Here is a 22,930-nt window from a genome sequence, read left to right on the forward strand (position 1 = left end):
GTACCTCCCAAACTGGCTGGCAAGGTACTGGGTTCAGGAGCCATAATCCCCATGGCCTTGAAAGATAAAGGTAAAGGGAAAGGTATACTTTGACCCCTATCCCCAGTATTACCCCGATTGCTGACCTGTGTGCTGATTGCCCCAATCTTTGTACCAAGGGGTATGAGGCTTGCTCCTCCTTCATTGTCAGTGGTTGAGCTCCAGCCCTGTTAATTGAGGAAGGTTGTGTGGCCTTCTGAGTGTGCTTTACCCTCCCTCTGTGACAGTGTGCCCCAATATTCTGGCTCCTGTTGGAGCAACCCTTTTGGTTTCTCCCATCGGGGAAGCATCGTCATTGATGGTCGCTCAAACCTCGACCACTCTGCTTGCAGAACCAGGAATTAGGGTGAGGAAGGGGAAGAAGTGTGCACGCTATTTTTCCTCCTGAGTCTGATAAAGAAGAGGAGGAAGGGAAAGAAGTCCAGAAAGGCCAACCTGCTCATGGCCCTCCAGGGTAGCCTGCAGGGTAGCCAGCCCATGGCCTGAGTCCAGGTCCTGGTTACCTCGGTAACCCTAGCTACCCTGGTAGCCCCGGCTCGCCATGTATCCCTGGAGCCGGCTGGAACACCTGTACGGCACCATGTACTGTCTATTCCAAGGTTGATGGATAAGTTTCGGCGACTTCCCTCCCCCTTACTTCCTGGACTTGGGACACCTAGTTCTCCCTCTATCGAAGCTTGGTCTCTTTATTTGATGGCAAGGATGGTACTATTTGAAACCTTTCTCAAGTTCATCCGTGCCTTGGTTGGTCTAGAATGGGAGATGGGAGGCCTTGCTTTCTGTACCCTAAGGAAGAGAAGTACTTGGTACTCCTGTTCCTGATGGGTCTCGTAACAGGAGATACGGCACCATATACTGTCCATTCCAAGATTGATGGATAAGTTTCGGAGACTTCTCATCCCTTACTTTCTGGACTTGGGACACCTGGTTCTCCCTCTATTGAAGCTTGGTCTCTTTATTCGAGGGCAAGGATGGTACCATTCGAAATCTTTCTCAAGTGCATCCGTGCCTTGGTTGGTCTAGAATTGTAGACGAAGGGCCTTCCTTTCTGTGCCTTAAGGCACAAGGCCGGGGTTGGCCCTCCTCCTTGACCCGCGGGAAGAGAAGTCTCGGTTCTCCTGTTCCTGTTGGGTCTCGTAACAGGAGATCTCTTTGACAATCCCCAATTATGTGCCCGGCTTGTCATTGGGACAAAACGGTTGAATTTGTAAGGGGAGCAGAGTCTCCGGAGCATGCTGCCTCACTTTCGACCTTGGCGAAGAGCGAGGGTGCTCAGCGGCAGGATGTCTCAAAGACTGGACTGTGGGCAGGAGCCAGCTGAGGCAGACTACCCCGAGTCGGAGATTTCATTTGTGAAGGTCCTTGCACTCATCTGTGAGTATGATAGCCCGGGGGAGGCTCCTTCATCACTTCACTTCAGACAGGGAGGACTTCAGTCATGGATTGGCATTTTGGTGTCCTTCGAGGGTCAAAGCCCTCATTGGAGCGGCTTGGTCAGATCTCATAGACTTTGCCTGGACTGAGTGGATAATGAGGTCTGCAGGTCTGAGAATTCATTCCGTGCCAGCAGGTCAAGCAAGATCCGAATCTGTGGCCATGGGGACTTCGGCCTTGGACTCTTCACACCGTTTTCTGGCTTGATCAGTGGTAATAAGCAGTGATGTACCTCACAAGGTTTATGAAGTTAGCAACTTCAGAGGATTTGGAGAAGTACAAGAGTTTTGTGCTATTGGGTGGGAAGGCACTCACTTTCCTTGGCCACCAGTCAGAAAACCTGTGGGCTAATTCGGGTCGCGAAGAGGTGAGACGCTGTGCTTTCTCACTTCTCAAGACAAGTTACCATGAAGGTGGTGTAGGCGTTGAGGAACTCGTCGGTATGGGGCGCCATTTCTCTCCTAACAGAGGGTAGTGTGTAGGCTGTGGTGGACTTATGGAGGACTGCTTCACAGGACTCTTTGATTCACCACGCTGTCTCTCTCAAGAGCTCTGGCCCCTTGAAGTGGGCATCGGCCAAACTTTCGAGGTCGCCCAACCCTGCAGGGTCGGGATCAAGGAAGGGCTCTGTGCCCGCTCCAAGACCTTGGCCCACAGATCCTCTGACCTCTTTCCAAATAGACCCCATTTTGGAGGGGCGGCATTGGGAAGAAGGGAGGGAGAGGGAGACTCTAATGCCTAGAGTAAATTTTGCTTGTCTTGCCAGTGGCTGACTTCTCAGATATACAGAGCCAAGTCTTAGATGGTGTGTGTCCTTTGGGACATTACTTACTACCTTTTCTGGACCAATGGTTTCCCCTATCTCTAGTTCAATAGAAATCTCGTTGGAGCATTCAACACCCAGAGGTGGAAGGGATGTTGGAGAAGAATATGCTCAAAGTTGTTAGAGACTGATCTCCAGGCATCTACAGTCAGATCTTCCAGGTGGCAAAGGAGACTGGGGTATGGAGACTGGTCATCAACCTCTCTCCACTGAACAAGTTTGTTTGTCAAACAAAGTTCAGGCTAGAGACAGTACAGTTTGTGCGGTCTTCAGTCAGAGAGGGAGACTTCATACTTTCGATAGACCTGAATTACACGTACTTTCAAGTGCCTGTTCATCAGATTTCTCGAAAGTACCTCTGCTTCTCCCTCTACAGAATGCTCTACCAATTCAAGACACCATTCTTCGGACTGTGTACAGCTCCCCCGGTGTTCACTCCTGTGCTCACCTTCTGATGTATCTCGACGATTAGTTGATCCTGGTCTCTTCAAAGAGGCAGTTGCTTCAGGTTCGAGATCAGATTTTCGCAATTTACCGCAATCTGGCAATTGTGGTAAACTGGGAAAAATTGAATCTTATACCCAGGCAACAGTGAGTCTTCCCTACAGACGATTGCATCATCAAGCATAAGGATATTGCGCAACCCTTTCTGTCCAAGAGAGAAATCCCAACTCAACACTTTCAATATCTTCTCGGTCATCTTTCCTTGAAGAAGCTTGTTCCTCATTGGTGTCTCCACCGGAGATCCCCTCATTGGTGCATGAAAAATCACTGGTCAGCAGCCAGGGATCCCCCGTTCCTTCCTGTTCCACTGTAACAAGAAGTTTGGGATGATCTTGCCTGGTGGCTCGATGAGAAAAATTTCACCTAGGGAGTCTCTTTCGACTCGCTATCTACGGACATGCTTTTATTTTCAAACACATCAAAGGAGAGGTGGGGAGTACACCTGAACGACTTTGTCGTCTCGGGGGTGTGGATAGAAGAGGAAAGACATATGCATATCAACATTCTCGAGATACAAACAGCCTTCCTAGGACTGCAAGCATTCCAAGAACATTTGAGGAGGATCTCAGTAGTGTTGATAGCAACAACACTATAATCGTAGCCTACGTCAACAAGCAAAGAGGCACAGTCTCCCATCCCCTTTGCAAGCTGACAAAACGGATGCACATATGGGCAGTGTTTCATGCCATTGAGTTGTCAATAAGGTACATTTTGAGCAAGTGCAATGTACTAGTAGACACACTCAGTCTCCAGAACCAGGTTGTAGCAGCAGAGTGTTCTCTACATCTCCTTGCCTTATTGGGCTCTCTGGTGATCGACCTATTTGCACGCGACTGAATAGGAAGCTCCCTGTGTTCTGTTCACCTATTCTGGATGAATGGGCATTGATTTAAGATGCCTTCCAACATCCATGGGATCCGCTGGACATGTACACCTTTCCGCCATTCAGCCTAATCCGGCCGGTAATCAACAGTGTTGGTTACACCAGAGATCAGGATGACCCTGGTGTCTCCCAGATAATGCAATCTGCATGCTCTTCGGGTTGAGGTCCCGATGAAACTACCCATATGGCCCACCCTTCTCTGTCAGCCGCACTGGCATAGGTATCACCATGCCGTGGAGTCTTTAGCTTTTCACGGATGGAGATTATCCAGCATCTGTGAGCAAAAGGCTTTTCATGAGGCACCGCACAGGAGATGTTTGGTTATCTCCAGAGGTTCTCTATAGTCGTCTACCAAGCAAGTGGGCCATCTTTTGTGATTAGTGTCTTAGATGGGATTTTTCTCCTATCAGAGCAACGTTTAGCACATATCCCGGATTTCCTCATCTTCCTTCACTAGGAGAATTGTCTCAATCATGGGAGTCAAAGCTTACCACTCTCCCTTGAGTATGGTCTTCCGACTGAAAGGCTAAGATCTCTCTTCTTCAATGGAGTTATTTATGCTTGTGAGAAGATTTGAACAGTTTTGCCCACCCCAGGATCTCAGGCCCCCAGAATGGGATGAGACTGAGACCTTGGTCCTCAAGGCTTTTATGTGTACTCCGTTTGAGCCTTTAGGAAGGTCATTTTCTGCTAGCCTTAGTGAAGAGAGTTGGTGAGTTGCACTAACTATCTTATGTTGTCACCCACACTGAGTGATGGAAAGAGGTCTCCTTTAGTTATGCACTGGACTTCTTTGTCAAGGGCTAGAACCCTGGGGCACAGGACCCCAGGTTCAAGTCATTCTCCATCTTATCCCTTTGGGAGGTGTCTGGTGGTGACCAAGAAGAGATATTCTTGTGTCCCGTAAGGACTGTGCTGTGGCGCTATCTAAAACAGACCCGACACCTCTGGCTTGAGTATCGGAGACTTTTCGTTAGCACTGGTATATCCAAGAAAGAAGTATCAGAGAACACAATGCCTTTCTGGCTGCATGACACCATTTGTCAGGCTTACTTTGACGAGACAGTCGATGTGCTTGTCAAGCCTAGAGCTCACAAGGTCAGGGGTATTGGCCTCACCCTAGCTTTCAGGAGGAACATGTCAGAGGGCCAAGTGTTGAAGTCTGGTGTCTGGAAGAGACAAACCACCTTCATGGCTTTCTACGGTCCCACAAGTCCCATGACACCTTTTTGCTTACACCTGTGGTGGCTGCTCAAGTTGTGTAACCAGCCCAGCTCTCACGTGGGGCAAGGATGCATCTCGTCTATGGTAACGTGTAGATGTACGCCTGGAATGAAAGATATTATAACTGGCCTTCTTCATTCTTCCGTCTCCCCAAATAGGGGACAAAAGCGGCTAAAATGTTACAAGCTTGTCGGACCAGATGCTGGTAAGTTACACTTGAGAGCACCATTCTCTAATTTTAAGGAAGTTTCTCTCTCTATCATCCCCTAACAAGCCGGAGGATGGTGGGTCTTATACCAACTCATTAATCATATACTTGGTATCTGACTCTAACTGATATCCCTTTCATTGGAAAGGGTTCCTGATGTCAGTCAAGTACATTTTTATGTACAACCCAGGACTTATCAGGCTTTCATCTATGTAACAGATAGATAGGTGTTGCCAAGGGTCCTTGCTTGAAGCCCATGCAGCTCAGGCATTGATCACTTACAGGAAAAAATTGAACCTTCTAGTTTGGTTTCAGAGGATTTCTAGGCCACCAAGCAGCGAGTCTCACTAATTAAAGAATGAAGGTTTGTATGCTGTGTTATAGCAAATCACAGATTTTTAAAGTAATTTGTATTTTTATAGCCATAGAAACATGAGTCCTTTAATAAAACTCCCTTCCTCCAACCATCCCTCTAAGTCCTGAGCCAAAAGATCAAAACAAAAGTGAAAACCATCCGACTGGAAGTGGGGCGGTGCTCTTCATCCCGCTTCCCTAACCATCTGGATATCCACTCGTTATCCAACTTTTAATGACCAATATTCCCAATTAAAGAACTCAGGTTTGTATTGCTAAGAAAAATATAAATTACTTAAAAAAATTGTGATATTGAGGGTGAATCTGATAAGAATTCTTTGATTTGAGATTCCTGTATTTCTTTTAATAAATTTTAGCATCTCTTGAGTATTTGGTATGGACATTTCTTTAATCTGGATGTGCAAGCTATTATGTGAAATTGTTTAGTATATGGTGAGTATCCATATAGTAGCATTAAGTAAAGGTAAGTCTTTATCGATTATTATACAGTCCATATTTAGGCCAGGATGTTAGATTTCATATCTCTCTTCTTCACTATCCTACCTCCATCAAGTGTGGGTTAGTCAGAATTTTGAACATCCCAGAGGTTCATAGAAATAAACAGAATTTTAATAATAAAATCAATTATTTCTATATTTGCCCAATGTTCATAAATATTGCCGCCACCCCCCCCCCCCCCACATCTACACTGAATAATGTCAAAAGGGCTATTGAGCTAGGTTTAACTTTGAGACTAAATAGGTAAAGGAGATATGGGGAACCTATGCGGAACTAATACCGTGCACTGCCACATAATCATATAAACTAAATACTTCATTAGATGGCCAAGGCTATTTAAAAAAAAAGAAAACAGGAAATTATTTAATTTTATGGTAGAATTTTACTTTTAACCAGCTTTGAGACAGAACCATTATAAACATCTGGTAAGTATAGAAATAATCCATTTTATTATGATTATGTTTATCACATACAGTTGATATCTGCCTATGTATTTGTTTCCTTCCTTAATAGTTAACTCCTGGGTGGTATTTTAGTATTTTATATGAATAAAAGGTTTTATTGCTAAACCAGCAGGAGCTGTAGATAATATTTGGTGCTACTATAGTGTGAGGTCTACCACACTATAGCGTGAGATCTACCTCCCGTTAGTACTATAGCGTGAGGTCTACTGCTGAATTATTCGTCCCTCATAGATAAAACACATTTCATACATTTGTTTAAGCAATAAACACTTAATTTAAACATATCTTAGAAATGACTTAAATAGATCATTGGATTTCTAATTACATAAAAAAAAAAGGAATAAAGGTAAAATAAACATGTTATCATATATTTCCATACATTTATTCTAGCGATACACTCTTCGTACATCAAACATGTTATCATATATTTCCATACTTTTATTCTAGCGATACACTCTTCGTGTATCCAACAGGTTATCATATATTTCCATACATTTTTTCTAGCGATACATTTTTCACACATCAAACAGGTTATCATATATTTCCATACATTTATTCTAGTGATACACACTTCGTACATCTTCTAAGAATGACACAAATAGATCTGCTTCTTGAACTGTATCCAAGAGATTGTGCTCTCTTAAAAAGGCGAGTGCTGCTGCTTCTGTCAGAATGACTCTTCTATAAAACTCCTTCAGCAACATTTTTAGTACCCTCAATCGATGATATCTCTTTTAGGCCGAGGGAAAAACTGATTTAGGAGCTGTGGGACGCTGGTCACGCGGTAGAACTCACCCTCAACCTGGGTAGGCGACATATGGCGGTAGACCTTACACTATAGTAGCACCTAATATTTTGTGTATCAAAGGATGAGGTCTGGAGATGGTTATTGTTGCTGATATTTCAAATATAATTTTTGGAATTTATCAGTGTAAAAACATTCTGGGAAGTAGTCTTTTTTATGGAGAATATTTTAACCATGGGTTGAGTAATACTGTATATTGTACAGTATTTTTTCTTGTTTAGAGCATGGTGACAGATATTTTAAACGGGCTATTGCATCAAAATATACGGCAGAATAGATGGTTTTTAAAAGATTTTGAAATTACAGAAAACTATAAAGCTTATGTAATGTTTCATTATAGACAAGTGCAATTTCGATGTAATGCTTTAATTTAGTAATTATTTCCAGGATGTAACCCAGATCTTCTCTAATGGGGCTGGTGAATATCTTGCGGAGAAGTATGGAATACCTTTTCTGGGCTCACTGCCACTTGATCCAAGATTAATTGAAGCTCAAGAGAAAGGATTAAACATTGAAGACTTGCATCCAGAGTCTCCTGTTGTACTACAAATGAAGAAAATCCTCAGTGAAATTCTGGTCAGGGTTGGGAAGTAGCCATACTATACTTCATTAATACAGTGTATTTCAGCAGATAAGACAACATTTGAATTAATTCTACAAAAATCTTATGAGGCAGGTACAAAAATAGAGACCTTAAAATTCTTCTCATAATATCATCCATAAAAAATTTTTAAGCTACCATTACAGTATTAAATTTTCGGCAAACAAATATATAAGAGCAGTATTAATATTACTGGTATTATTGTGTAGCCAAACTGAGATACTGAGTGAGTGCTGTAGATAAAAGGTATAATATATCTACAATCTGAATGGATTGAGTTAATACATTTAGTGGGTGTTCATTATTATATATGCAATATATTTCATTTATTTGATTTAAGGAATTTAATCCCCACAGTACTGTATATATCACCATATCAGTAGTTTCCTGCTCATTGACTTTTAACTTCAAAACAGATGTGTTGGTAGTTTGGGGGCCATCTTATATCCACAGTATGAGTTAAAATCAGAAATTCCGACGTAAATTTTGTGATAGGCTTGTGTGAAAGTTGCTTAATCCATACTAGTCAGAATTTAAAACTTTATTTTGTATGAATAGTTTACCTTTTGGAGATTTATTAACATATTTTATTATAATGCTGTATATACGGTATATTTTTTTAAAAAATTGATTACTGTTGTTTGGATTGTGCAGTACGCTATCAGTTTCTAATATACCGCAATAGTGTTTATAGAATATTTATTTCTATGAAAATTCCCTGATATTCATATTACTTCTCACGAAGCTCATTTTAATTGACATTTACCTGTGAAGATTTTCCCATTTTCTTTCCCTTTAATAAATACATGCCTTTTAAAAGAAGGAAAATTCTAGCGGAAAGTGGTAACTTACGCATCAGTGTCTGTTTCTACAGTTTCTCAGTCAAGTCGGATCTCTCCAGATTATTTGCATATTACTGTGCACAAAGATGTCTTCCCCTGGTTTTGTTAGCAATTCCTGTGTGGAGTGTATACAGGAACTGTTTCTAGGATCATGATCCACACTTTCTTTGTGTCTCTGATAGTGTTGGGAGCTATACTGTAATTTAATTAACTGTTATATAAAGTGCTTTTCTATTATGATCCAATGGTTGTCAATCAAGTTAACAGTTCAAAATGCGAAGAAAACTTTGTTAGTTAGGGGAAAAGCCAGGGAAGACTAAGCTAGTTGATTATAGTGATGATGATGGCAATCATACACCTCCATCTTTAGACAATTCATGTAATTAGCCAATATTTGATAGTGATGAGCTTCATAAGCTCTTGACATTGCTAGCTTCCTTTGTTAAAGTTCAGAAGTTTACTGAATCCTCTCTTGAAAGTGGTACAGTCTGGCCTCTCTTTATGCGAGTTCTCCCTTCACGATTTCACTTACACGCGACACAGAGAACCCCAATACTTATTAAATAGAAAATCACATATTCTTGATAAAAAGTCATGGCGCAATGATTTCATATAGCCCGCTCTCCTTTACACTTGGCGTGTTTGTGCCACTTACTTATCTCTCCACCCAGCTCATCTCAGCTCTCGCTGTAGCCTACACTGTATATACCCATTACTGTTGTAAAAGATTACTGTACAGCTATATTTGAAATAAAACATATTTTGATTAAACTGGTGTTTCACTTAATTGTTTTCAATAACAATGCTTGTAATATTCACATTTTAGTATCGTACTTGTAAATAAAAATGTAGCGAATTATAATCTTTTGCATTGTTTATGTTTATTCTTTCCAAATTAGCTGATTAACACTGCGTGGTCCGCCGTCGGTAACCTCAATTTTCGTATCAAGTATCTCCCTTATTATTAAGGTATGCTACCGACGGATATTTCATATTTCCTAAAAGAATTAGTTATTACTAAGATATTTATGTTTTTAGTTCATAGAATTCGCCATATTTCTGTTTAAGAAAGTATAAGAATAAAACAATTTTTGAGTTTTAACAATGTTTACAACTTTGCATATTGTCCTCTCTCTCTTTCCCTTAACTTCTTCCTTCTTTTATTTGATATTTCTCACTATACTTTATCTGGGTTAATATTTATATATTAACGTAAGATTTTGTGTAGACAAATTTATTGAGTAAAAGCAACGCTTTCCATGCCTTCCCAACACTCGCTAATGTTACCTAAATTTCTGTGAAGAATTTTCTTCACTACTCTTCTTCTTCACAGTTTATACGTAGACATTGTTATTGTTCGTGACGTCACGGCAGGGAAAAATGTGAATGATGGTTCTTCCATAAGCGAGTGTCTCAAGATAAATACTTTTGTGTTCATTTTGTATTCATTATTTTACCTTAAGTATTTAGGTACTTTAAATCTCTCAAATACAACTCAAGTCTGCTAGTATAGGAGGTATGGTTGTCCCCACACGTAAGCCCCTGACTTGCTATATTACATTTTAGTTTAATTTTTTTTTTTGTATGCCAGATGTTTAGAGTTGAAATTATCTTTGTCCCCGGGAGTTACAAGATTTCTCCTTGTATTCTAAATAAGTGTATTGCTTAAAACTCACAAGTCACAAGTGTTTCAAGCCTGTCCTAAATTAGAGTTGGCACCTCAAGACCACTGGCCTACGCATTGAGATGCGCCTTTTTTTGGGAGGGAAGGCGGACGCGAGCGACATGAACTCTACCTCACAGAGTGACAGGCCATGGTACTAAGTGGAACTGCCAAGCCAGGGTCAATAGGGCCCCGACCTCGTGCTCCCACTCTCCCCCACTAGCCTGTCCCCTTGCAAAATAACGGACCCAGATGCCACAAAGGACGAGGACAAGCAGATACCTTGTGTTAGTGAGAAAGCAGCTAGTTCCACAGAAACGTCTGTTCCAGTGTGGGGGCGAGTTGGAAGAGGCCATTGACTCCGCTAAACAAGTGCTGTAGGCCTAGTGAAGCAAAACTGAAGACCGCCACTCTCAGGACACGGGCGCCCACATTAGACAAAATCTTGTGAGTTCAATTAATGGCCCTTCCCCCTTTAGATAATCTTCTATTTGTCTCATAAGTCAAGTGTAGATAACTGGCATTACACCTTTCGGGCTGCGTGCATGGAAATTAATGTACTTTTACATTTTGGTCTGTTGGTAATTGCTTGAGGTCACTGACCACATGTTGGGACCTCACAGCAACCTACCACACAAGTTGTTTATCAGAAGATTTTTATTTTATTTATTCCGTTTGAAGGTTAATCCCACGAGTTAATTCCGTTTAATATTTTCAATATTTTGTGTCATAAACTCTGATTCTCTTTTCACTTATTAATTTTGCCAGATGAATAAATCATAATTGAGTTACTGATTCTCTTTTCACTTTTTAATTTTGCCATGTGAATAAATCATTACTGAGTTACTCCGATTCTCTTTTTTTGCTGTAATAAATTTATTTGGACTAGATTACAAACTTTGGTATCTTTAACCCCATTATATGAATTTTACCAATTCATACTAAAGGACGGGTCAGAAGCACCCGAGATGTTAAGAGTAACCCACTGTAGATACAGGTAAGTTGGTATCAGCAAGTGTACACTCTTTAACTTAGTGCTTTGAAGGTGAAGATCCCCATTTAACATTACTTTATACTTTTATACTCCACTGCTCCAATTTTTGTTATTGTCTCTAATTACTTAACGTAAGATTCCTGTCCAGCATCTCACTGGGGGCCCTCGGATGGAGCCAAAACTGAGCCTGAGAGTGGAGATGACTATAGACCTGACAAAGCTAGAGTAGGCCATTAAATTACTTTTATTTTCACGTGTGGAGTTCTCCGGCCTCTGGACAGTACAATGACTACATTTGCATTTAAAAGTGAGGGTTAGTAAACTACGGCAGTAAAGTTATTAGCAGGGTGTTTGTGCCCCGAGTGTAAGTGCTCCTTATCCTCCCCTGTTGATCTTTGAGCAACTGACGTAGGGAGACTTTCCTGGACTAACTAAGTCCCACTCAAACATTTAAAATTAATCATGAATATAATTCTCCACAATTTCTCTCTCTTTTTGTTCTTTTAATTTTTGCGTTCACATTACTGTATTCTTTTAAAAACAAATTTCATCTATACTTTTCATTTCATTATTCTTCTCATTCTCTTTTATATTCTTATTCCTGTAACCATTCCTTTTATTCGGTGTTCCCCCACTATACTTTATCTGCGCTAAATTTCTATATTAACATAAGATTCTGTTTAGACGAATTTATTGAGTAAAAGCAACACTTTTCTCGCCTTCACAAAACTCGCTAACATAGCCTAAGTCTCTTACTCTTTTATTTCCTGTAGTTTTTGTGTTCACGTTAATTTGTTCTTTTTATAACAAATTTCATCTATCATTTTCATTCCATTATTTCTCTCATTCCGTTTTTTATCCTTATTCCTTTTACCATCTCTTTTATTTTATATATCCTACTATACTTTACCTACGCTAATATTTCTATATTAGCATAAGATTGTTCTGTGTCTGCTGGCTATTCTGACCCCTCTCCTGTTCCCCTCCTCACACCCCTTCCCCCTCACTCACCTCTCCCCTCTATCTCGCCCTCTCTTGCGAACTCGTCATGTAATCTACTCTGTTTCATGATGCTTCATCTTCCGTTTTCTTTACGCTTTGCTTCTCGCATTCCCGTAACTATGCAGGTCCTTGTCCACTCAATGGAAGACACCGAGTTACGCCATTGGTGCTGGAGAGGTGAGCAAACGTTCTTGCACTTTCAACGCTGACAAAACACTGAGCAACGCATTAGAAATCGACCCTGGCCAGCCCATCAACACGTTGGTGGTGCGGTTTCATGTTGAAAAAATCGTTTTTCAATGCATACATTCAATACTGCGTGCATCATGAATCATAGTCTGTACTGGGCTTTAGCCTCACCTTCCCGCCCACCTTCCTACCTTCTACCATGCGTACTTGTTTTCCTTGTTTATGTTTTCCTAATTCTTTTCTTTGTGTTTTCCTCATAATTTTCCTTGCAAAATCCTTTTCCCTTACAGTTCTGCCTCTTCTGGCCGTCCTTCTTGCTCTCAACACCCTATTGTTCTTGTGTCTTGTAAATCATTCACCCTCTGAACTCCTGCTACCCTCCTCCCACCCTCCCTACCAGGTACCACAGGCCACCCACCCTCCCCCGCACCCAACACTCTTACTCGTTCCCGCTCTAGTCATACGGTTTTTGTTTTCTTTTTCTATCTCTGACTTTTATCGTTTCTTACAATAACCAATGATGGAAAGAAATCTCTTAATTATGGTCAGGAATTTGTATGATTAGCCTTGATTTTAGTGTTGCCTTTGATCCCATTAATCCTGTTGCCCTTGTTTTCAAATTTAAACAGTTGCTAATTGGTAGGTTTTTCTTAGCATCTTTCTTTAATTTTTGAGTAATAGATTGCATAGAGTTGTTGATGGGCACCAAAGTGAGTATAGGAATATCTGGCGTTCCTCAGGGTTGTGTTCTTGGCCCATTATATATCGTTCTATATACATGTGATATGTGATTTTGGCCTAGAAAACAAGCTTGTTGTATGTGTAGGATTGTCGGGAATTTTCGAACTGGCCATTCGAAAGTCCCGCCATTTGACTTCACGAACGTTTCGTCAAATGAGGGAAAGGCTGGGGGATCTCGCGGGCGAAAGACTGAGGTTTGATACACGACTGTATTGGGACCTAAATCTTAACCACCTGGTGGGGAAGGAGCGAGTGTTATGGAAATTGTCTGTTTATAATATATCAATGATGAATCTAACGTAAAATTGAGGCAACATGACAAAAATGTCTTTTGTATGTGTTTAGTGTCAATGAATTTCCAAGTCATTGGATATGGACAAATTCTGGCCCTCAGCCGAAGCCTTAAGCCTTCCCTTGTATTTAAAGAAAAGCCTTAACTGTTTTACGATCCTGTAGTAAATGAAAAGGCATTGTCAAACCCCATGCAAATAAATAAACTAAGATTTCCCTCCACTTTGCTAAGGAAACTTTAGTTAACGCGGGAAAACGAAGTTTTCTTCGAAGCTGCCGACCCTCACTCGGCCTCTTTGCTTCATCGTCCCCCCTAAAGATAAGTCATTTATTAGTTAGTCTCTTCTCTCTACCTCGTGTACCAGGTTGGATGTGGTGTAAATTTGTGTGAAAGACATGTAGTTTTTGTATCGCAGTTTAATGTAGAGATCCTTGTGATTGGGGATCTGAATCCTGAGTTGAATAAGAATAGGGATATTTGGTGTGTGATTCGTTGTGTATTGAATTCGAATTGTCACTATTTTCAGTTTTTTTAATGAGTCCGGTGTGGACCTTGTGCTTGAAGAGCACGCGTTACATTACCAAGGGTCAGTCTTGTTTTTCCTTAAGTCTTGTGAATGCTTAAGGATGTTGTTTGTCTTGTATCAGAGTTTATTTTTTATAATAAAATTGTAAATTTTATCACCGTATTTTAGTTAACTCCTGGAAGGTTTTGGGAATCTCGCCTCTTCAAGGCCTTGCGATCCGCCCAGTACATTGGGCAGATTTAATAAACTGGTGAAAATCACAACAAGGATGGTAGTCTCTTTCCCTCAATTTCATCTCCCGAATGTAGATCTGGGGTTGCAGAATCCCTTGATAGAGATCTAGCTAAAATTAGTTCATGGCGCAAATCTATGGGGCATGAAGTTGAACCCTTACAAAACTAAGTTGAACCCTTACAAAACTCAAAGTGTGATTGTATATAGGTCGAGGACAGTGGTTCTTCAACATCCAGAGCTCTGCATTGACAACGTTTTTAACACTATATTACTTCTTCAAAATGTTAGATGTGATTCCTCATTGTAAATTTACTTTTGAGAAATGCATTCGGTCTGTTTATTCTACAATTGTACAAAATAGGCTTATTAAGAAAATCTTTTAAAGTTTTTGATGAAAAATCTATTCTGAAGAAGTGTTTTAATTCTTTCATTTTACCCTGTTTTGTGTATTGTTCTCCTGTCTGGTCTTCAGCTGCTGACTCTAATCTTAATTTGTTGGACAAGAACTTGATATTAATTGCTGGTGCCATCATTCAGTTATTCTTTATGCATGTTTCATAAGAGTTTTCATAATTCTGACTATCCTTTGCATTCAGATCTACCCAGACTGCACCATCCCGTATGTAGTATTAGGCATGTAGTCAATTCTAAGTCATACCTTCTCCATCATAAGGCTCAAAATAAGACTGTACAATATTCTAGAAGTTTTATTCCAGTTGTGACCAGATTAGTATTTAATAATCTTCCTAGGCAGTTGAATTGGTAGAACTTCAGAACTTCAAACTTGCAGCGAATGTTTTTTTTATTGTAAAGACTTATATAAATCTCCGTTCATAGTTTATATATAACACACCAGTTTTAACATTGTTATGGATCTTATGGTATTTCATATTTATTATTCATTACAGTGGACCCCCGGGGTACGGCGTCCCCAGCTTACGTTTTTTTCATGTTACGGTGTGGAATACAATGTTTTTTTTGTCCCCTTGTTACGGCATTTTCCCCACCTTACGGCATTGAATTCCAAAATTCAAACTAGGCGGTCGGTACGCGTACGACTGTGAGAGTCACTCGCCTACCACCACACTCATACGTCACTGCTTACGTCACTAAGAAGCTGGTCTGCTATTGGTCGGCGTCACGGCGTCACTAAGATGCCGATACGCTATTGGCCGAAATCCCTCCCACAATGCCTGAGAGAGATGCTGCCTCTCTCTCTTTGTTAATCGTGCGCTCAGTTCAGAATCTCGTGTGTGTTTCGTAAAGACTTGATCTCATGTGAGTGCTTGCGATATCGTATTTTTTTTACATTTTAGTGTTTAATTCCAACTTTAATTCGTTAGCCATGGGTCCCAAGATTGCTAGTGATGTTAAATGGAAAAGTAAGAAGATGATTACTATGGAAACAAAGCTGGAGATAATAAAGAAATACGAAGAAGGCATGCGCATCGTTACCCTCGCTATTACATATGGCCATAACCAGTCAACGATTGGTACAATCATCAAGAACAAGAAAGCCATTAAAGCAAGTAAGTCTTCTAAAGGCATGACTGTCCTTGCCAGTGGAAGGACCTTAATCAACGACGAGATGGAGAGACTCCTTCTTCTATGGATTAAAGAGAAGGAAATCGCTGGTGATACACTCATGCAATCGATAATTTCGCACAAGGCGAGCGCCATCTTCGCCGATCTTGTGGAAACCCAGGGAGACGGCGGAGACGAAGGAACGTCGCAGCAAGCTCCCCAAGAGTTCAAGGCTTCTCATGGGTAGTTTGATCGCTTTAGGAAGAGGACTGGTATTCACTCCGTCGTCAGGCATGGAGAGGCGGCCAGTTCTGACAAGAAAGCAGCAGAAGAATTCCGCAAGAAGTTTGAGAAATTAATTTCCAGAGAAGGCTATATTCCTCAGCAAGTGTTTAACTGTGATGAAACTGGCCTTTTCTGGAAGAAAATGCCCTGTCGTACATATATCACAGCAGAAGAATTCCGCAAGAAGTTTGAGAAATTAATTTCCAGAGAAGGCTACATTCCTCAGCAAGTGTTTAACTGTGATGAAATTGGCCTTTTCTGGAAGAAAATGCCCCGTCGTACATATGTCACAGCAGAAGAAAAGAAACTTCCTGGCCATAAACCGATGAAGGACAGACTTACCCTCGCATTTTGTGCAAATGACAGTGGGGACTTGAAAATTAAGCCCCTACTGGTGTACCACTCAGAGAATCCTCGTGCCTTCAAGGCACAAGATATCACGAAGGATAGGCTCTCGGTATTTTGGAGGTCTAATGCCAAGGCCTGTGTCATGAGGACCATATTTATTGAGTGGGTAAACGTCTGCTTCGGTCCTGCTGTCAAGAATTTTTAAGAGAACAGTCTTCCCCTAAAATGTCTCCTGGTACTGGACAATGCCCCTGCTCATCCTCCTGGCCTGGAGGCCAACATACATCCTGACTTCTCCTTCATCAAGGTTCTCTATCTGCCACCAAACACCACCCCTCTCCTCCAGCCTTTGGACCAGCAAGTGATGGCCAACTTCAAGAAGCTTTACACGAAGCATCTGTTCAGAAGATGCTTCGAAGTGACCGAAAGCACTCAACTCACCCACCGTGAATTTTGGAAGGGGCTTTTTGACATCGTTCAATGCCTGGAGATGATCGATAAAGCTTGGAATGAGGTTTCACGGCGCACCTTGAACTACTCATCGAAGAAACTGTTGCCAGCTGTTGTGGCAGAACGCGACTTTGAAGGTTTCGAACCCTCAACCGAAGACGGAGCTGTTGATGATCATGCCCCTGAGGGTGATGTTGAGGAAATAATTTCAATCGGGAGGTCCATGGGGCTTGTTGTCAAAGAGGCTGACATCGATAACCTTATTGAGGAGCACAGGGAGGAGCTTACGACTGAAGACTTTAAGGTGTTGGAGGCAATGCAGTTGACCATCATTCAAGAAGAGCACCACTCTAGTGGTGGCAAGGACGGGGGAGAGACTGAAGAAACGACATCAGCAGAAATAAGGGAAGCTATCGGTTGGTATGAAAACCTTACGAGATTCATTAAAAAAAACACCCAGAAAAACTTCACACAGGTCGTCTTATGGAGAGTGTTAATGACAAGTGTATGAGTAATTTTAGAAATATTTTGAGGAGTCGTCAGAAACAGGCTTCCTTGGATAGATATTTCTTTGAAAGAGAAGTGTCAGAAAGCAAAAATGATATAAGTGATTCTAGTAAAAAAGCTAAAAAAGAGTAAAGCGAAGATGAAGTAGTGCTACTGTATAAAATTAAGTTCTAAATAAAAAAAATCATAAAAAAAATTTCAAAAGACAAAAATAAAAAAAAGCATTTTTAATTTTAATCGTTTAATAAGAATAAATTTATTATTAAGTGTAACATAATTAGCATTGATACGTTTTTATATCTGCCGTCTCCTCCCCCCTCTGCCCCCACCCTTTACCAGCTCAAGTCAGGTCACTCCAAAGGTAAATAAAATTTAATTTTTCCTTTACAGTACAGTATATAATTTTTATTTATAATGCTATTTAATTATATACTGTACAGTACATGTATATTATATATATGTACTGTAGTACAGTACTTATTATACTATTTTGTTACTAATTTTTAATATGTATATAAAATTTTGATGTTTTTACCTGGGGTTTTGCACGCATTAGCTATTCTATTGCCCGCCATACATTTTCACCATACGATACCAACTCCGGAACGAATTGATGTCATATGGCGGGGGTCTACTGTACGTATCACAGTTTATTTATTTCCTTATTTTCTTTACTTACCTGGGCTATTTTTTCCTGTGCTACATCTGATTGAATGGGGACTATCACCGTACCCTCAACAAATGGTTTCCAGAACCCTGTATCTTCTTCTTGGGGTATTAAAGCCAACACTTGTTGTTGGCACGGGCCTTTCCCTTGGTTGGCCCGTAGCAGAACCCTGTAGGTTGTGTATTATAAGGTCTAAAAGATATTTTACCAATTTTCCTTATGAAAAAAAACATTGTATATTTATTCTGATTGGTGTAAAGCTAAAAGTCTGTTAATGAACAAGTCTTGATTAAATATTATTAACGTTTTTGTGATTCCTTTCATATAGTAAGAAATGTTCAGTTTAAGCAATTAGGGTATATAGATCTAAGCTTAATTCTGTGTTTAAGCATAGGGGATTATATCTATCCGTTTCAGGTATAATAGCGATTGTATTGTATCATTGAGTGTTGAATGGCTTCCAATATTGAGTTGAGTTTTCTAGAATTTAGTTTTGGTTTTACAGTATTTAAATAATAAGAAATTTGAGCAGTTGAAATCTTTCTCTTAAAGATCTTATGGCTAAAAACCATTTCCTGCTGGCATTAGTTTTAGTTAAACACAAATGTTGATGACAAATGTTGTCTGTCAAAGTAAACTTTCGATAACAAAATATGATTTTGCCCCCTTTTATCTTCCTTAAGAGCCTAAAAGGGATTTTATGGCTATGAAGTTGAATCCTAACAAAATTCAAAGTATGATTGTAAGTAGGTCAAGGACAATGGCTCCTCAACATCCGGATCTCAGTATTGGTAATGTTTCTTTAACTTTGTATGACTTTTAAAATTCTAGGTGTGATTCTAGACAGCAAATTTACTTTTGAGAAACACATTAGGTCTGTGTCTTCAATTGCATAAAAAATTGGCTTATTGAGTAAATCTTTTAAGATTTTTGGTGATCAATCTATTGTGAAGAGGTGTTTTAATTCTTTCATTCTACCTTGTTTCGAGTAGTGTTCTGTCTGGTCTCCATTTGCTGATTCTCATCTTAATTTGTTGGACAGGAACTTACGGTCTATTAAAGTCCTTATTCCTGATCGGAATATAGATATCTGGCACCGTCGTTCAATTAGTTCGTTATGCATGTTGCATAGGATTTTTTATAATTCTGACCATCCTTTATATTCAAATCTTCCAGAATAGTTCTATCCTGTTCGTAATACTAGGCATGCAATTAATTCTGATAGTCAGGCCCTCTCCCTCGTGAGGCTCAATACTACACAGTAGCCTACTCTAGAAGTTTTTTCCAGCTGTGACCAAGTTGTGGAATGATCTTCCTAATCGGGTAGTTGAATCAGTAGAACTTCAGAAGTTCAAATTTGCAGCAAATGTTTTTATGTTGAACAGGATGATATAAGTCCTTTTATAGTTTATATATGAAATATATGTTTTACTGTTGTCAATGTTTTTTTTTTTAAATATTTTATTTTAATTATTCATTACTTCTTATATTGTTTATTTATTTCCTTGTTCCCTTTCCTCACTGTTGGAGCCCTTAGGCTTATAGCATATTGCTTTTCCCACTAGGCATGTAGCTTAGCTTATAATAATAATAATAATAATAATAATAATAATAATAATAATAATAATAATAATAATAATAATAATATTTTTCCTCCATTTTTTTTCATATCCCTTCTCTGAATATGGGTGATAGCGTTTCTTCAGAAAATAGGTCTCGTTGTCCAGTAAATTCATGTATTAGAGGTAGTGTCCCTAATTTGCTTGTGAATTAACGGTCCCTAATTAGCCGATGACTAAAAATGCAATATCATTTTGTAGTTTGATATTTGGTCACAGTAGCTCACGAAGAATTAGATCCAAATCCAATAAAAGGCTTGAAAGTGAAGGTTCAAGATCTTAGTAGTACCTATACTTCCCTTCCAATTTATAACACGAATTTGTTATAGGATATCACAGTTTCCATACAGTTCGTGTATAGCCCTTATTATTAGTTACCATCTCTCTCTCTCTCTCTCTCTCTCTCTCTCTCTCTCTCTCTCTCTCTCTCTCTCTCTCTCTCTCTCTCTCTCAAGATACACATCACTCAACGTGTCAATGTCTTTAGGCTACATATAGAATAGCAAATACTTAACATAGACTTCCAGCGGATGTAGTGAACAGTGACACGGTAAATAAGTTCAAGAATAAGTTAGACAAGATCATAAGAACTTTCTAATTGCTTGAACTAAATCGCTCTACCAAAGTCTTTGAGGCATCCAAAATCCTTGTAACCTTCCATATTTTGATTTTTAATTCATGGTTAAATCTTCACATTTCTTCAGATATTATTGTAAATTTTTTGTATAATTACTCTATGTTTCGGTAATGGGAATACTAATATTACTTGATAACTCATCAAAAAGAAACCACTTGATTTGTCACTCACCTCGCCAGAAATATGATACCATCAGACTTCTCTAAATTTGCGGTATGCAGTACTATTTTCATAACAACTGATACAGACCACTGGAACACTTGATATTGTTGCTCGATGCTTTGATGATAGGAATAATAAGATTACTCGGTTACTCACCGAAAGGAAATCATTAGGTTTGCCAGGGAGCCTTCTGCCAGAAACATGACGTCACAGGACATAAGGCGTGAACTCGACATCGAATGACTTGCGAAATATGTAAAACTCTTCTTTTTTCTTGCAAGAAATGAAAGAAAATACCAAACTTACCAAGAAAATGCAGTTTATTTTTTATAATGTAAAAGAAAATATATAATTTTTAAGAAAATATTTGTCCTATTAGTGTACTTTCTTTAGATAAATATTGATCTATTAGAGTTGAAATAAAACTAGCGTAGAGTCAAATTTACGCTAAGTAGGGCCTACTGTAGTACTCACAACAAGAGATACAGACCCTGGTATCGTTAGTTGATATTTTGATAATGGGAATACTAATACTACTGTAATTGTTACCTCATTAGAAGGAAATCACACTATTGCCTGCTTGCTTTCTGCCGGTAATATGACGTCACCAGATATTAAAACTTTTCTTGATGTATTTTTTAGTGAAAATGGATACTGTATATTATCAATAAAAGAAAGTACTAACTTACCAAGATAAATCAGTTCATTTTTATACAAGAGAATGGATTATTTCCAAGGAAATATTTGTCATACTAGTGTACTATTTCTGACATACTTGCGATATCATCAAAGTGAAAAAATTTGTCCTAAAGTCAAAGTCATAAGTCACATAGGTCGTAAGTCAACAACTACCTGTGTACTCACCTGATGCCCATATACAAGCCCACCCTCCTCCCCACTGCATAGTGGTAGCAAGAGGATAAGGATAATTTCGACTTTGAAACAAGAGACAAAGATCCTGCTGTGTCAGTTACCACTTACCGCTTGATGTTATTCCTTTACTAAGGGCATATGTTTATTGAAGGGAAAGAAAATGGGAAAATTTAAAACTTTCAAAAGATTTGTATGGGTAAATGTTGAGTAAACTGAATTTCTGGAAAAGAAACAATATAAACACCAGGTGAGTATAAAAATAATTATGTTTATTATTAGAAATATTCTTTTTTATCTAATTTATAGTTTCTTTACTTCTCCATATCTTAACTGCATTGGGCTGCTTTCTCTGTTTAACAAGTGGTTATCCAACTGTCCCCTTTCCAGTCGGAGATTCCTCACTTTGTTTCGACAGTTATCTTGTACGATGTACAGTCAGCGCCTGGAAAAACTTTATAATTTCTTTATCTTTTGTAGAAAGTGAATGGTCGTTTGTATGGAGGGGAAGCAAGAAGTTCGTGCTTGCTAGGGAAAGAGAGGACGTTGCACCCGGTTTATGGAGGATCTTCCCTTCCTTGTATGCACTTGTAGGGGGCACGACTGTTCACAATCATCCCTGTGTCCTGAATGTAGGTCGTGGCCTCTGGTGCAATGGCAGGTATAACACACTGAACGGGGAAGAAACAAGTGAAGCATTCATTGTGGTCAGAGTGGGCAACGCCCAAGAAGGCTATAGGGAAGTATTTTGCCACTTCCTTCTCCTCAGGAGATACTAATACTGCTACTGCACATGTGCATACGCACCATGATTGTTCTCCCGGAGTATGCTGCAGGTGTCATGAGAATTCGGGACTACATCGTTTTCAGTGTTCAGGTTTCACTGGTATGTAGGGAACCCCTAGTGTTCATTGCTCCCCTTTGAAGGCTGTAGACTTTTCTGCTGTGACTATTTGGACATCTGATGATGAGTTTGACTTAAGAAAGGTTGGGTCCATTAGTGAAAGGTAAGACGGGAGCCATGGCTGTAAAGGTAAGAAGAAGGGTAATGGTATGGTAACAAAAACGTTGCCCCCTGTCCCCGGTGTTACCCTGATCCTTTACCCGGTGCCTGTAATTCCCACCCCTTCCCCTTTGCCCATTGCCCCAACCCATGTACCAACGGTCTGGGACCTGTTCCTACTCCCTCAGGGCAAATAGTTGTACCTATGGCCCCTTGGGGCCTTATGAGTGCACCTTCCCCTCCCCCTGTGAAAGTGTGCCCCAGTGTTGTGGCTCCTGCTAGAGCACCTCACGTGGTTTCTCCTCTCGGGAGAGCGTTGTCATCGACCGTTACTCATACTTCGACCGCTCTGCTTACAGAACTAGGAGCGAGAACCAAAAAGAGGAAGAAGCATGCAAGATGTTCTTCCTCATCCTCCTCCTTCTTTTTGTTTTTTTCCTCTTCATTCTCTGAATCTTCTCATATAAAAAAGTAGAAGAGGGTGAAGAAGTGCAAGAGTGCCAACCATAGTCACAAT

The 22,930-nt window shown here is 39.9% G+C and overlaps 1 protein-coding gene across 2 annotated transcripts in view; it reads left to right on the forward strand.

Annotated features, from left to right (window-relative positions):
- The window catches only part of LOC137642602 (cytosolic Fe-S cluster assembly factor NUBP2 homolog), a 164,827-nt gene extending 153,697 nt beyond the window's left edge, over positions 1 to 11,130 (forward strand). The window contains exon 8 of one of the 2 annotated variants that reach the window (XM_068375303.1): positions 7,645 to 11,127. In XM_068375303.1, the coding sequence (XP_068231404.1) occupies positions 7,645 to 7,851 (207 nt within the window). In that variant the 3' untranslated portion in view covers positions 7,852 to 11,127. Of the gene's footprint in view, positions 1 to 7,644 lie in introns of both variants that reach the window. The other variant, XM_068375305.1, reaches the window with a different exon arrangement.
- The last annotated feature ends 11,800 nt before the right edge of the window (positions 11,131 to 22,930 follow it).

Source organism: Palaemon carinicauda, chromosome 6, assembly GCF_036898095.1.
Source record: "Palaemon carinicauda isolate YSFRI2023 chromosome 6, ASM3689809v2, whole genome shotgun sequence".
Lineage (NCBI taxonomy): Eukaryota > Metazoa > Arthropoda > Malacostraca > Decapoda > Palaemonidae > Palaemon > Palaemon carinicauda.